The sequence below is a fragment of the Falco punctatus genome, assembly GCF_963210335.1.
Source record: "Falco punctatus genome assembly, chromosome: 8".
Lineage (NCBI taxonomy): Eukaryota > Metazoa > Chordata > Aves > Falconiformes > Falconidae > Falco > Falco punctatus.
In genome coordinates, this window is record NC_137588.1 from 48,468,696 (window position 1) to 48,485,012 (window position 16,317).

The following is a 16,317-nucleotide window of genomic DNA, read 5'->3' on the forward strand; positions in this document are numbered from 1 at the left end:
TATGCGGGTGACACAAACATAATGAAGAAATAATAAAAATATTTTAGTTATTAGAGAAAATATAAGGTAAATGTTAAGAATAAAAGTTTTTTTGTGTGCTAAGACACATTAAGGAAAACAGGAACTTATGTTTCAGGGTTTTAAAAACAAGCTATAACTGCAGGGTGTTTCTACTGTAAGATCAAGGCTAGGTTTATTTCTTACATCTTTACTTTTATTTGTAAAATTGAGTGTAACTAATGTCATCTATAAACCTATGATTGTTTTGGTTTTATAAACGTAGATTTCATACACATGATAAATTTAATTTTGGCTGTATATTTTTTTACCTCCTCCTCTCCTCTCTATAATTGTGAGATTTCTTTTTTTTAAAAAAAAAAAAAAAAGTTGTGTGCAGGTTAAATTTTACTCAGGCAAGTTGTGTAGGAGTTAGTAACCTTAAAAGGTTTGTAGGTTTTGAGTTGTTAGTTTTTTTGGTTTGGGGTTTTATGTGTGTGGGTTTTTTTTTCCAGAGACATCAAATCAGTCCAGCAGGAACATAAGTTTAGCCTTATTAATAAAAATGGTTGTTATTAACAAAAAGGCATATATCTTTTTTTTTATCTAATACAAATGTCATGCAGAAGCTCCTATTTTGGCAAGAAAAATTAGGACATTGTAATGTATAATGAGTATATACATCCTGAAGGCCAATTCTGAAAGTGTAGAAGGAGTCACAGAAAATAAAATACGGAGCATAAATTCATAACTTTGAAATAAAATAGACTAATCAGATTTTTTACTGGATCACTATTTGTCTTTTGGCTTACGTATGGTGTTCTGTTTATTTTGCTAAAAAAAAAATAGGTAAAGAACAAAGGATTTGAGAAATATTTATATTAAAATGACGGAATCTGTTTTGTTGACAAATATTACAGGCAGAATTTCAGCTACCAGAAAGCTATTTAATTTTCCTACTTATTTCTTGTGTTTTACCTTTTCCTTGTCAGTATTTGTAAATGTATGTTAAAAATTGATGTTACAGGATGTATGGAGCTCTTCACAATAGATTATAGATTAAAAAATTAATTTCCTTCCTTTTCTGCTTCCATTTCCACTAAGTCTAAAAATACAATTTTGTGTTGCAACTTGATAAATATAATGCAAACCAACTTGACATCCTCAGATCCCTGAGCTAGTTGTTTTGCATTGTTGGAAAATGTGGAGAGTGATCTGGGCTTGAAGTTTCTTGAAGTAAATGGAAGTCAATAGAGAGTGGGCAGGACTGACCTACTAAAGTAATAAATAGCAATGTGACTTGTTAAGGGGTTAGTCTTTCTGGGATCTAATGGAACAAAAACTTACTCTGAGTAAAGCAAATATCCAGAGTCTTGTTTGTTAAAAAACATTCCTACTTGTTTACATTTATGAAATATAACTGTGGGCCAACTATTGCTTTCCAATCGACATTGTAGAAACTGTGTGTCTCTGGAGGAGACTTCAAGGTTCAGATTAAAAAAAACAAAACAAAACACAACAAAAAACCAACCACAACCAAAAAACAAAACAACACCCCCAAAAAACAATCAAAAAGATAAGAAAAAGTGCTCAGCAGAGGTCTAAGGTTGAGTGAGGCTCAGAGCAGATGCTGCATTGTTGAAGTGAATACAAGAACCTTATCCTTTATGCAGCATCCTGTGGAATTGTCTCCTTAGAGCCTTCTGAACTGGAATCACTGGATGTCTAAAAAATCCAAGAGTGCAATCCATGTTTCCACTGGTTTTGGTACACCACATCGTCTTGGAAGAGCAAATGCGCCTGAACACGTGCATGCTGATTGAATGAAACATGCAATTAGGCTGCATTTCAGCAGTATGGAGTTGGAAATTGCCAAATCACTCCAACCTAATGATTCTCTCTTTTTCTTGGATTTATGTTCACAGCCACATGCCTGTATACAGGTGGAATTCTTTCTGCAAACTCTGATCCCATGTCCACATGACCCAATGCAGTCTGCTGAGATGGAAAATTGTCTAATCTAGAATAAAAGCTGGGAGACATTGTTTTGTATTCTGCCCTAGAACAGCTTCTGTTTAACCTTTAACATCCTCACTGCTTGTACCCACTGGTGGTGGCTCACAAGGGAGCTCACCTGAAGTCCCCACTTTTACATCTGGGCACAACCCACAAACAGTTCATGCAGTTGTGGCATTGCAGTGAGAGGGAGCTCAGGCATTGGCAGCATGCTCAGTGATGCCTGCATGCTCACTCCAAGAGTGAAGCAAGGAAAGAAATGAATGAGACTGGCTGGAGAAATAGCAGTGAAAGGTGATGAGAAGGGCCAAAAATTCCAGCTGGGAATGTAGAGTATTGAGTGGTAGATGGAGAAACCTCGAGGTCTGGCAGTATATGACTGCGTTCTGGCTGTTTATGTTAATAGAGAAATTGATGTTATGCTAAAAGCTGTTTTGCAAAATGCCAGTCTATAGATTTTTCTGATGTCTTCCTGTTTGTCTGTACCACATTTGATTCAAAATTAACATACAACAACAGAGCTGGTAGATTTATAATGTGACTGCCATTACAAATTCAGCATTTACCAGCAGATACCTGACCAACTGCTCAAATACAGAGTTGTGGCAGCTTAAACTAAATTCACTGTGGGATTCAGTATCACTAGCACAACTTTTTGATGAACGCCGTTTTGTCAGGGAACATATCAAAACATCTGGTTTCATTCTCAAAGATGTCTTTTGGTGGGCAGAATTACCTCTGTAGCTTCCTAGGTATATTTATGTTGAAAAGTCACTTCATTCTTGATAGAATTTTGTCTACTGAAGATCTGACCTTAAGTGAATAATTAATAAGCAGTCCTTTTCAAAACTACAGCAGGAGCTTGACAGCTAGACCCTGAAAATCAACACCAAACATTGGAATATGAAGGGAGACTCTAGTTGTCACCTCGTATTAATATAGGCAGACAGTTTACTGGCTCTCAGCTCTCGAGTTCCTAAGGCAAACTCAATGAGTGGGATTTATAAAACATATTATTAATTTTGTTTGGAAATCATTCAGGTACTACGATGAAAGGCAGCCGTATAAAAGTTTTGGAGAACCATATGTGTGTCCAGTTTTTATAGTGGCAGTAGAGTCTTTGGCTGATGATAAGATTGAAGGCTTTAACTGTCTGTTAAAACAAGCAGTTTGCACAGATATTCGAAATGCTGAACGTCCTGCCATTCCAAAACACTTTGTTTTCTACTTGTCAGAGAACTGAGGGGTGAGAGGCAGAGCGACAGGAAGGCCATTCCTCGGTCATGTAGGTCCGTAAACACTTTCTGAAGCAACAGGACTGCAGGTTTTTTGCTTTGCATTGCGCAGAGAAGTGCCCTACGTGGTGCTGCAGTGCTGTGGTGTAAAGGGTGATACTGTGGCTTCTGCATTTTTCACTGCAGAATCAGCCACAGCAGGGCAGGATTCCTTCCTTTCCACCAAGGGTGCCTTCTGTCCAGGGCTGCCGTTGGGTAAATACTTCAGTGCAGTTACCCAAAGCTGTTGTGCATGGTAAAAGTAAAGAGTAAAGCCTATATATCAAATGAAGAGGCAAGACTTGGGTCAGGACAGGGATCAAATCTAGCCTATATTTGTAGTAAGAAGACCAAATTTTAAGTATGGTTTATTCGTCTTAAATACTGAAAATACATCTGTGGACTTTTCTCCATCAGAGTCCAAAATGTACAATAAGAGGCGTAAGTCCAAAAATATGAGATAAATCATAGAAGCATAGAATGGTTTGGGTTGGAAGTGACCTTAAAGATCATCTAGTTAAGATCATCTACAACCCTGCCTTGGGCAGGGACACCTTCCACTAGACCAGGCGGAATGTAAGATAATGGTCCAAGCAGCTTTTATAATCCAGTTGTTCTCACTCCTTGGCAGGGAGGAACAGTCTCTCTCTGGATTGGTATGTGCTGTAGAAATTTTCCTCCTTCCTATTATAAATGGCTGTCCCAAGCCCTGGCTTTGTCACTGTGGGGAATGTGCATGCTGTTTATTTCCTGCAAACAATCCTTAACCAGCTCCCTGCAAATCCCTGCTTATAGGACAGGAGAAAAGTGAGGATTTTGCCCTTCCCAAAAACCTTCACACAGGTTGTGTACGTCTTGCCAGCCATGAATGTGCTACAGGTTACTGCTACACTAATCTAATCTAATGCTTTCTCTCTCTCGATTTATTTTGGTTACTGGCTGCCTGTGTGATACAAGCCTGAAAGATCCTCAGCCCTGGGAACAGAGTGACACAATCCAGGGAGCAATCTGGCTCATTCACTTCTTTCGCTGTCTCCCAGCAGGGAAGTTCATGGCTGCCCAATGCAAAGGGATGTTTCTGACACGTCTCAGGCAAGAACTCAGTGGCACTGTTAGTAGAGCATGGCTGTCTCATTTGTAGGCTCTGTTCATCTGACAGCTAAGAATTACCAGTACTGATGCTTCACTCCCTCTCTTTTTCTCCAAGCTAGTGATTTGTCTATGTTATGGGTAGGTAAGCTTGACAAAACATTACACATTAGCAGCTGAGACGGTGTTTCAAATGGGAAAATTGCTAGCAAACTGCTCCATTAGAGACGCAAATAACAAATTCTTTCTTTCCCTCAATGAAAGAGAGATATAGTTAAGGCCTAAATTAATACGTCTGTCTGCCCCACTCTGCAGGAGGAATCACTCTTCAAGACAAATGGCTTCGTCACTCGTGAGAGCGTGGGCTGGTTCTGCTAAGGCTGCATTAGGCAGAGTTTTTTTATCCTTTGTGTTTTGCCATCCTGGGTGTGAGCAGTACAGGCACCAGATGAGGAGGTGATGAAAAGATTTGCACCTCAGTGAACTTTGAGATGGATTAGTATGGGAATTCAAGTGCTTATTCTTTACTCTGGGGTAGTTTCTCATATTTCATGGCAGTTTCCCCCTGTTTGGTTTTTTTCTCTTTTTTCCTCCAATATGTTTACTTTTTACTCTAATTGCTGCAAAGTCATTTAAAGAGAGTGGGAAGAAGGAGGGCTTTATCCTGTCCTACATCATGTTATTACAAGAAAAATGCATCTGAATCCATTAGGCCCCTCATACTTTCCGATGTCTGATAATATATTAGAGGAGAGAAAGGAAATTGTTCTTGTCCTTTGATGCTGATGTCAAAGACTCTAAAATAAAGCTTTGAGAGGCAGACAGAGCATTGCCATGTGTCAGAAGTGGGGAGATACGCTTCAGCTCATCTAAGTGATACAGCTGGCAGCAGGTGACATGGTACAGTGAAATGGGTAACTGAAAGGAGGAACAAAAGCCCCTGAGAGGTTTGAATGTGGCCAATTTATCAGTTTTCTGAATTGTACTTGTGGAGTCTTTTAAATAGATGTTATTATGAAATACTAGAGGGAAATTGAGGAAAATTTTACTGAGATAGGAGAAATCTTAAACATGGGGTATACACAAAAAAAATGAACTCGCTGAGGTTGCTTTGCACTAGCACAGGTAGTTTTATAGTGTATGACAGCACTTCACAGCATGCAGGGATAGACCATGAAAAATACAGTTTTCCAGGGGTCATGTTCTAGGTAAACCAGGTAATTTTCTCTGAAACAAAATGTGGCTGTAAAATTTAGATTAGCTTTTCACTTTTTGGAGAAAAAAATTACAACACTAGATAAGAACTCGGTTTGTCACTCTATTTGGAAGATGGCACCTCTAGCAGCAGTTTCCTATTATATCATGAATAACACTGGTTTATAATTAAGCTTTCATCACCTAGAAATTGCCAGCACCCCTTCTGGCAAAACCTAGTGTTTCCTAGAGATTTTTAATGCTATACTGCCCTTCACGTGTCATTTATGAGCTCAGAGGAGGTGAACGCACAAAGTATTAATACAAATAATTTGTTTTCTGTTATTTATTTCATATAACTGCATTGTGTTTTTCAGCCTATATCTGCCAATCTGTAACATGCATTTATGAAAAAAATAAATGAAAGTCAAATGAGTATTTTGTATTTTTAAAATACCTGCTTATTTAATGCTGCACTTTATTTAATGTTCCAAGACCAGCTGCATTTTGTGCCCAAGTTGCAATCCACCTACAAACACACCCTGATGAGAGCACGCAGTACTGCTTTGTTGCTTCTCTGGTAGCATCTGCACAATGTAGTACAATAAGCATAGTGTGGTATGTGTAGCCTTTAGTCCTTCATTTACAAAGAGCTTCATAAAATAAAAAAATGTAAGGTGTTAAGGTGAAAATATAGCAGCAGATGACAACAGCCTTGTCCATCTATTTCTGTACAGGCCATCTGCTGCAAATTTAGTAGGAAAAGGTGAAGAATTCAGTACTGCTTCACAAGGTAGCTCTCTGAATCAACTCTTTCTACATTCCTCTCCACATTTTCTAGACATTTCATTTTTTCTTATCACTCAGGATCTGTGGCTATTCTGATTTTGGCTTTTTTTGCCCTTTGAGGGCAAAATTTCTGCGTATGTATTTCCACTCTTGAGCCACTAAAATTTCCATGGAATTTTAAGTGCTAATAAAACGGAGTCATGTTCCTCCCACCCCCCACTGTCTTTGAGGTTCCCTGTGAGGACTGCTATGCTATGCTTACGTGCAGCATGTGTGAACCCCCAGTTTGCATCCATAATGCAAAGAAATTGAACAGGCATGGCTCTTTTGTTCCTAGAAGTGTCTGCACAGAAATACTTGGGAGGAATTAAACACCAAACTGGCAAGCTGACAAAAAGCCTTTATGGGAAGAGTATGTGTACTGCTAATTCTGGTGACAAACACCCAACAATAGTAGCGTGCTGAAGCTTACAGCAATTTACATTTCGCTGTGGACTTGCCAGAAATGAAGCACGTTATATTTAGACCAACTGGAAAGGAAACCTCAGACACTAATTCAAATCACAAAACTAGGGATAGAATTAACTCTGATCACAACCTTTAAAATAGACTGCTAGAGAAATAAGAGTGCATGCACATAGACTGTTCAAATTGACTATGCAAGTTTTACAATATTCATTACGTAGAGTATAACTGAGCTGGCAAAATATCTTATTTTCAAGGGAACGGTTTGGGTGTTTTTTTGTGGATTGAAAGCACAGATCAACAGAGGAATACACTGTACAACAGAGGGTTGATGAACCTTACACATTTACTCTGCATTATTCCCAAATCCTTTAAAAATCATGATTTAGTTTTCTCTGCATCTCATTTTATCTCCATTCCTGGTTTTAACATTTTTTCTCCCCTCTGCATTGCTGCAGCAGCTCTAAATGACTAGACTGAATTATTCCATCATTCCAGTATGGTTTTGTATTTCAATTCTAAACCATTTCCAACCACAGATTTTTGCTATTGAAACTGTTTCTTTTTATGACATTTTTGGAAAAAATACACAACATTTGAATAACAAGTAAAAGCTAGGTAAAGGCGGATTTTGCTTTTAGTTCCAATTCTGATTGTAGGAATTTAGCTGCCATAGTAATTTTAATTAGTTGTATGAAGATCCACTTTCACATTTCTAATTGAGATTAATATTTAGGGTTCATCTGAGGAGAAGACAGTCATTTTAGCAGGAATTTGGGGAACTTGCTGACAAAGACTTGAAAATACTTCTGGGAAGGAACAGAAATTAATCTTAGTGGATACTGTATGCAGTATCTTAAAGCTGGTTACGGTTTATGTTAGTGATACATGCATTTATGATACTTCATAAAGAATATTTCTTTCAAACCAAACCTAGAAATGAAAACAGCAGCATTTACATGTAGTTTGGACCATATTTTAGAACACCTTCAGTATTTTGTATTTAAAATGGAAAGATACAGGGATGTTTTTGCTTTGCTTTAACATAGACACTCCCCCTCACTTAAAAATCTGGATTCATATTACAGTTAATTCAAGTTTGATTTTTAGCATGTTCCTACAGATTTTTGCTCCTGAGTCACCCTGACAGTACTATTAATCTGCTTATTAAAATGTCACAACTTTAGCTTTTAGTTTGGATAGCTATGTTCTATTTACAACAGCTAGTCAAGAAAAGCATCTGATTTTTCTACCTTAACCTCGATTAAGTAGTAAGAAAAATATGTCTACTAATTTCATTAATTCCATGAGCTTTAAAGATGAAATTTCTATAGCCTGAGACTTTTTTCTGTACAGATTTAGTGTAATCAGTGAGATGATTTTATTTTCTAAGTTTCTAAGTTTATTTTCTAAATTTTCTCCATTTACTGGCTTTCAAAAGAAAAATCTGTTTCACATAAAAACTCTTTTGTTTTATATTTATATAAAATATTGCTATCATGTTTAATGTTATTCCTGTCCTATAATTGTGTAGTTAACACATATATTACTTTGTTTGTTTTCAGACGTTTGGAACAAAACCTCATCAAAATCATTCCCCCTGGAGCTTTTACTCAGTACAAGAAGCTTAAGAGAATGTAAGTTTTAATAAGACCAACATGCAAGAGCAATCATGATCTTCTAGCTTCAAGTTCAGTGTCTTTATTTTAGAAACATATTGGCAATTTCTATGTTGAAATCACTGGGGATTGCACAAATAATCTCTTCAAAGTGTAAGCAATAGTGGAATTTGGTTCAGGATGCCTAACAGTGCATGAAATCCTTAATAATGCGTAATTTCACTTCCTTTTATAAACAATGTGAACTAATTAGTTGCTAGTCTGTTCAAACTTCAAATCTACTTCCTCAGAAAAGATTTTAAGTCATATTTTTTTCTCATTCATTCTGGTATCTGTTTGTATCACTTCAGTTTAGTTGCCCCAGTCACAGCAGGAGTGTGTATTCTTGCGAAGTAGTTAGGATTTTTCTGTAGTGCATTCAATGTCCTGATGTTGGAATGGTTTGATTGTTTACAAGAAAACAAAGAAACCTGCCGGAGCTTATTTTCTCTGTTTCTTAATCACCAGGAGACACCCAGATAATTCTTTTCTTAATAGTTCTTGTGTTTTCTCTTTGGATTTAAAAAAAATAATCCTAATTTGTAGCAGCATTCTCATGCAGATAACCTGGGCATAATCCCTGGTCAGTCTTTCTTTTCATTGTTAAGTGATATATGAGACAAGTTGTGACAGTAGTACAACAATAAAATGGTAAAACAAGTTACTCCTCCTTCACTGTAGTATCATGACGTTGATGGGTACCACTGGACCAGTAACCTCCAGAAGTCATTCAGGCTTTGTGCCTTTACAGTTCTTGTTTTCTGATGTGAATAATACTTACTGGAAATAAGAAACTGTCAGCTCATTTCACAGAAGACACTGGATTATCAGATAGCTAATTTTGGGGGGGACTGAAATGAGCTTGTGCTACACCTTTGCATTTAAGGATAAAATTATGTGTTTGCCAGTTCAAATTTACCAACTTCCTAGAGCTGGAGAGCTGTAAATATGGATGTTAATATTTAACAGGTCAAATCATCAATCTTACAGAGTCTCTGTTCTTCTGTCTCACTTTCAATATAGCTGTATGTATTTTTAAAGAAGTACTGTATTAGATAGCAAGACAGTAATTTCAGTGAAAAATGATAGATCCCTTTTCAGTGATCTAACTTGTAACTTTTTCATTATTAAAGTCACTACTTATTTCTTTCTGAGGTATGACTAATTTTAGATTTTGGCAATGTTTTACTGTCTTTTCATTTTTCATGATTGGTGAACTCTAGTTTTATGGGAGTTGACCAAAAAAAAATGTTCTTTAACTTGACTAGCTGCTCAACCCAATGCAGCACTTACTATGTGAAATGATTAATGTTAGAATTTCACAGCAGAATTCCATTAGCAAGTTGTGTTAACAGCTTTCTGGAGTATAATTGGCATACTCATTGAGACCTGAACTCATAGTTAAATAGTAAGTTATTGTGCCAGATGATCTGTATCAAAGCTTAGTTAATGTGACAGCATTTTGTGGAAAAACTTGGGATAGGCAGTTAGGCTGCAGAATGTCCCGTAAGAAACATGATGTTTTGCCATTTGGTTATTGACCTGTCTCCTTGTTAAAGTTTTATTCCTGCTGGACAGTGAGGCTTTAAATTGGGTATCACTATTATTACATAAAGTTTAATTGAGAACATTTGTTCCACTGTTTGAAGAGATTATTGACATCATCTTTTCAATGTGCAAGATTGACAGTATTGTTAACACAAAACTATACTTTGGTCAAGGACAACCTCTTAAAACAAAAGAATTATCCATCCTTTTCCTGATAGAGGAAAGACATGTTTGAAGTCATGGAAGTCATGAGCCTTTCTTAATTTCTTTCACTTTGATTTCAGTGAGCAGTGCAATAGCATGAAGATTATTGATTTAATTAAATTATGCCCTACCCAGGGTACAAATTAAGAACAACAGCAGCAACAGCAGCAGAAGCAACAACAACAATAATAATAATGATAATAATAATAATAAAATTCAGAGGATAGTACTAGCATAACATTGTTAATTGTATTGTATTTTTCTCCTTCTTGTAAATAAATATTCAAGAATGTTAGGAATAATAGACTGCTCACTTGGAGCACTCTCAGTATTTTGATTGTTTACTGATTATTTCCTGCAAGATTATGCAGTTTTGTTTTCTTAAATAAATGGATAACTGAGATTAATTTTTAAGTAAGAGCCAGTTGTCCAAGATAATCTTTATATGCCTTGATATTAATAGGTCAAGATGATAGCAGAAAATGTATGTATATTAATCCAAGAGTCATATTTGCATCTAGCTCAAGTTTGCTATTTAGAATGTCTCTTTAATAGCTTCCAGGATGGGACAGTAATTTTGGTGATTGAGTTTTACCAAAAGAGCTGAAGTCCTTTATGTCTTGGACTTCATCATAATTGCCCACGTCTTCTCACACAATTAATTATGTAAAGCTGAATCTATCTGTCTCGGAAAATTTGACACCTGTAGACTTCAAATATGCAGTTGAATTATACAATCTGGGATGATGGTTCCCCTGATTTTGGGGCAAATGTAACAGGACCTAGCTCTGTGCTCAATTATTCAAGGGCTTTAGAAGAGGTTTGAGGGGCTTGAAGGAGATATGTCTCATCTCCAGAGATAGAAGTTGTCAATTATTGCATGAAGAGTCCAAGCCCAGACATGCCATTTTGAATCCATTTACATAGCAGTTGTGCTTGTACCATAGTTCTTTAACTTCTAGCCTGTGAGTTCCAAAGCTTATGGCATTACCTCTCATTTTGTCTTTGCTTTTCTGAGGCTCTTAACTAATAAGTTTGTAGCACAAGACCAAGAGCCAAGTACATGGAGCCACTTTGAAAGATGTGGTTGTGCCTCTCTAGCTCTGATGCTTGTAGTGACATTTCATGTTGTCAAATTAATTTACCATATGTTAGAAGAAAACACATTGAGATTTCACAGCCTTCCCAGTAGCTCTGTAGCACTGCTACTTTTGTTAAGCAACTTCTGAAAACGAAACCATATATGACATGGATTTTTGCTGAGTACGCTTGTCAAATGAGAACGGTCCATTTTACATGTTTAAGATAATCAAGTAATCTGTTTCTAATAATGTTAGTCAACAGAGGATATTCATCTAATACTATTAATAGTTTTGCATTTGGCTGTATCTAAAAATAAGTCTCTTTTGTTTCAAAACCTTTTACAGTAAAGACATTTAAGCCATACAGTTATATGTTCTACAGTGACTCACAGGGTATCCTTGCTCCCCTGATGCAAAGTCAGAAACAGTTTATGTCCCTAACTGGTAACAGCACAGCCAGTCTCCAAGGTGTGTTCAACAACCTTTGGAGAAAGATCTCTACTGTGCTGTCAGAGGTGCAGGGAGACTAGTATGAGCTGACTAATGTATTCCCTGCCTGGGTGGAATCCTGATAGGTTGTTTACATTTTCAGCTAAAGAGCCACATTTCCACTGAGTGATTCAGAGATGCCCTAAACTATGAACATGAGCCTTATGTGATGTAAATCGAATTAGTTGTGCAGGTTAGAAAAAACCATATCTCTTTGTCTTGCTGTAAATCAAGCACAGAATAAGATGATCTTACCAAAGCAGACCAAATGAAGGGAACAAAAGTACAAGGACATAATTGAATGCCATTGCCTCAGTCAAGTCAGAAGGAGATGGAGCCTCCTTATCCAACAGCAGTGGAGCTTGGGCTCTAATGGAAAGGAAATAACGTGTCTAATTATCTTCTAATGCTGATTGTAGTGCATCTGCATGAAGTGAGTGAGTGTCATCACCCAGCATGGCATTTATGCACGTTCAGGCACCATTAGTTATACACTCATTAGCGTCCGGACAGGGGGAGAGAGAAAGGGTGGAAAAGTGGAAATGCAGCAAATCAATAAAATAGTGCTGAAATACTTGTTTCAAAAACTAGATGCCCCTTTTCAGATGCTTGTCATTGTTCATCAAACTGATGATTTCATGGGCTGTAACAGTTTTTAGTATGTTCCTCAATAAATAGATAGCACAGATTCACATCAGACTTCTGCTTAGATAAGAATTAGTAGATAAAAAACAGCAAATGCTGCCAGGCAGTCTAAATAGGTTTCACAAAACCCAGTATAAAAATAAATATTCCTGCTTTCGTTGTCACAAATTTGGCTGCCGTGAGTTGAACTGAAGAACCAGAAACCTTTATTGAATGCTCTCCTTGTAGGCAGGATATTGTAATAGAAAACATCAGTAGATTGCAGAGCAGTTGTTTCATGAGCCTTATAAAAGAACCAAAGAAAATCCCACTTTATGTGGCTAGATTTGAAAACAGTTAGAGGACTTCATTAAAATTTTAACCGGCAGAATTTGTAGCTCAAAACATGTATAGAATGGGAAACCTTCTTACTTTCCAATTCCTACGTTATTGTTCATGTCTCATTTATTTAGAGTCTGACTGGGATCCTCAGCATGTGCTCCAGGAGAAGGAACAGTGAAGATGTACCTGACATACTATATTACTCCAGCTTCAGCTATCAGTGAAAAGATTTGATACTACTGATACAAGCTGATACCAACTGTCAGTGAATGCAACGAGGTGGCTTAAAGTTACGCCTGTAGCTAAGCACCTGATTGAACTGACTGACAGAAAGATTGCTTTGCAGTGACAGTCATGATAGGGCACCCAGTTCTGAGCGTCTGGGTCCCAAGTGTAGTAAATGTGGCTCTATGTATAAAGAAATAGTGGCATAGTCTATATTTATTTTTGTGTACTTGATTGGTTATGATTAAAATTGAAGGGTGTTTTCCAATCCAGGAGCACACTTTGCCTTGAAAATGACAGCAGGCTGTAGCTGAATTCCACTCACGTCGTGGCTGAAAAGGGTGGAATCTTGCTGGGGTTCCCTGACAGGGTCCACGATGTGCTCAGTGTTCCCCACAGTGCTGCTGGCTTCAAAGAAAGGTCCATGATTTCCATTCAGATGCTTGAAGGCTTTCCCTAGTGTCTGAAAGCTCTAGGCCAGGGGTCCTCAAACTTTTTAACCAGGGGGCCGGCGCGCGGATGAAGTAAGTGGCAGGCAGTCATCTGCGGCTGCTTGGTTCCCCCCCAACCCCCGGTGGGGCAGGGGTGGATTCTGTAAATACCGGGGGGCGGATTGAGGACCCTGGGGGTCTGTATACGGCCCGTGGGCCGTAGTTTGAGGACCCCTGGTGTAGGCAGACCTGCCAGTGCTGTGTCAACCTTCCTCTTGCCTGCCTCACCAGAGCAAGGTCCTGGTAGAATTTGACGCTGCTTCTTTCCTCTAGGCCACTAAAACCCAGCCACCACTGGTACAGTGCCAAACTCCTCGGTGACACTGGTGCCTGCTTTAGGATTGGGAGCTGAGTAGTCTGTTTCCCATCCCTTTCCCACTGGTATTAAAAAGAGATAGTGTGGGAAAATGTAGGGGAATGAAGCTGGGTTAATTATAATTGATAATATACAACTGTGGGTTGGCCAATGTAGATAAGGTGCAGCTGTGGCTGGTTCTGTTAAGTGGTTGAGAGCCGATGAAGAGAGAGCAGCTGAGGAAGAAGAGAGAGAGGAAAAAGCAGAGAGAAGAGAGAGCAGGCCCTGGATGAGGTGAGATGCATGAAGGCAGCAGAGGGACTGTATGTAGCGTATGCTGGTATGAGATGGTAAAAGACCTTGTTGCAGCTTGATAGTTTGGAGAGTGCTGCGATGGGAAAAGTCTTACGTCAGAAGAATGTCATCATCATAAGAAAGATAGAGGTTCTTCCAAAGAACCTTTATGCTTTGTCACAGGCTGCTCCTCATGCTCGATGGCCACCCCACAGAGTTACAATGTGATCTCCATTCTTAATAGTACTTAAGATGGTTTTATCAACTGTGTTTATTCAATAGGCTGCCTCACTGTAGTTATTCAAAGCTATTCATAAAACTCTTTGTTTCAATGTCCATAAAATGAAAGACCTTATTAACAGGGGAGCTGCTGAATTACTGAGGCTATGGCCTGTTGTGCTGACCAATGTTTTTCTGCTCATTCCTGGAATTTGTCTATGTCCTTACATAGCTCATAATTTCTCTGAGGTAATATGATCTTTTAATTCTGTTTTTGTACCCAGTATATTCTTCTAATACAGCTAAAATCTTTTCTTCAGATTCCTGTTTACAAATACTTTTTTAATCTTCCCTTCTCTTTACAGAGACATCAGCAAGAATCAAATATCTGACATTGCGCCTGATGCATTCAAAGGCTTGAAGTCTCTCATTTCATTGTAAGTAGAAAATAGAACTGAATGAGCATTTGGGGAGAGCTTTCATGTAAGAGAAATAAAAATGATAATGTGCTGTCTGGGAGAACTTAGGTTTGTGTGCAATTGCCAGCGTGCGTGAAGCATCTGGTCTTTTGTAAATGAAAAATTGGTCATGAAGGTTAGGAGGAGGAACTATTTACACATCTCTAGTATATTCTTTTATATATGGATACCCCCAAGGTTATGGACTTGTTCACTTCTTCAAATCAGTGCATTTGTTGTTCTACTGTACCTGTGCACCTGCAGGCTAATCCATGCCCCTCAACTCATGGCACACAAAATCCTCATCATAGCTCAGGCAGTATTTGATGGTGTTAATCAGGGAAGGGTTAGGGAAAATACTTCTATACTGAATTTTTCTTCTTTATTAAAGAACTGAAATTGCATTTTCTTGTGAGTTTTTTGGCTTTTTTTTTTGGGGGGGGGCTTTTTTTTCAAACTAGTTTGGGAAGAATTTAAGCTCTTAAGAAAATGTTTCTATTTCTGTAATGTGTATAATTCTGTAATTACTACTTAGCTGGAAGGGGACTAAAATGTGACTTCATACAGGAGATAAAAAGAAGGTAGGATCTATTCACAATCATTTGTTTATCTTTATAGAACACAGAAACTGTTTTAGCACCAAGTTGAATTTAAATGCAGCTATATTTTAACCTAGCTACCCACAGCACTATTAAAACGATGGAGCTTTTAATATGGGTAAAAGGAGCAATACAAGGTCAGAAGCTGCATATGGAGCATGAACTAGAACAAAGTGTTAGAAAGAGCCCCAGGTTGAGAGGAGAGGGTAGCTCAACTGGAATGATATTTACCTGTGTTAATTTTACAGTTTTAAAACATTTAGCTCATTAATATTCATATAAAGCAGCTTGATTTTTTTTTAAAGTGTAGTTTATTTCTAAAAGATGCCATAATTTTGTTCGCTGAATACCAGATAATTCTAACAATCTGTATAACTTGTTGACTAGTGCTAATATTAGAAGATTATTCAGTACTAAACTTATATGTTGCAGTGAACTTCTGAGCCAGAATGCAGAAGGATGGGCCTTTTTTTGTGCCCTGAATCCAGCTGGGAGAATGCCAGAAATATATATTAAGTGTTGCTAGCCTTTGTTGAATAGTTAGGGTGGTGTTATTCAACATGCTGTGGAAATGGTCAAATCCCTCAATGCTGCCTGGAAACGGTTCAGTAAGAGAATGACATTTACTGAACACTATAGTTTTTGGCTTAGTATGAAACTGCTGCTGCTGCAATGCTACAGCTTTCTGGTCTTGGCAAACCTTCTGGCTAGGAGCAAGCTGGACAGGCAAGACATTTCTACTGGAGTTGACTTCCTAATGCAGAAGTTATTCAGCTTTAGCTATAGCTAATTCAGATACCCCCAGGTGGCCTCAAAAGTGTGACAGAACCCATCAGAGTGGACAGACAGGAAATGAGAGTATAAACTGAGCAGGAATTTAGTGTTTTGACTTGCACACAGAAGCAAGTGAAATGACTGTATTCTCTGCCCAGTCATCCAAAATTATATTGTAAGTGATGTTTAAA

At 37.9% G+C, this 16,317-nt stretch overlaps 1 protein-coding gene across 1 annotated transcript in view; it reads left to right on the plus strand.

Annotated features, from left to right (window-relative positions):
- SLIT3 (slit guidance ligand 3) overlaps positions 1–16,317 on the plus strand; it is a 529,407-nt gene that overhangs the window by 346,938 nt on the left and 166,152 nt on the right. Inside the window, exons 10-11 of the mRNA XM_080399320.1 lie at positions 8,390–8,461; positions 14,661–14,732. Of these exons, the coding sequence (XP_080255446.1) occupies positions 8,390–8,461; positions 14,661–14,732 (144 nt within the window). The remainder of the gene's footprint in view (positions 1–8,389; positions 8,462–14,660; positions 14,733–16,317) is intronic.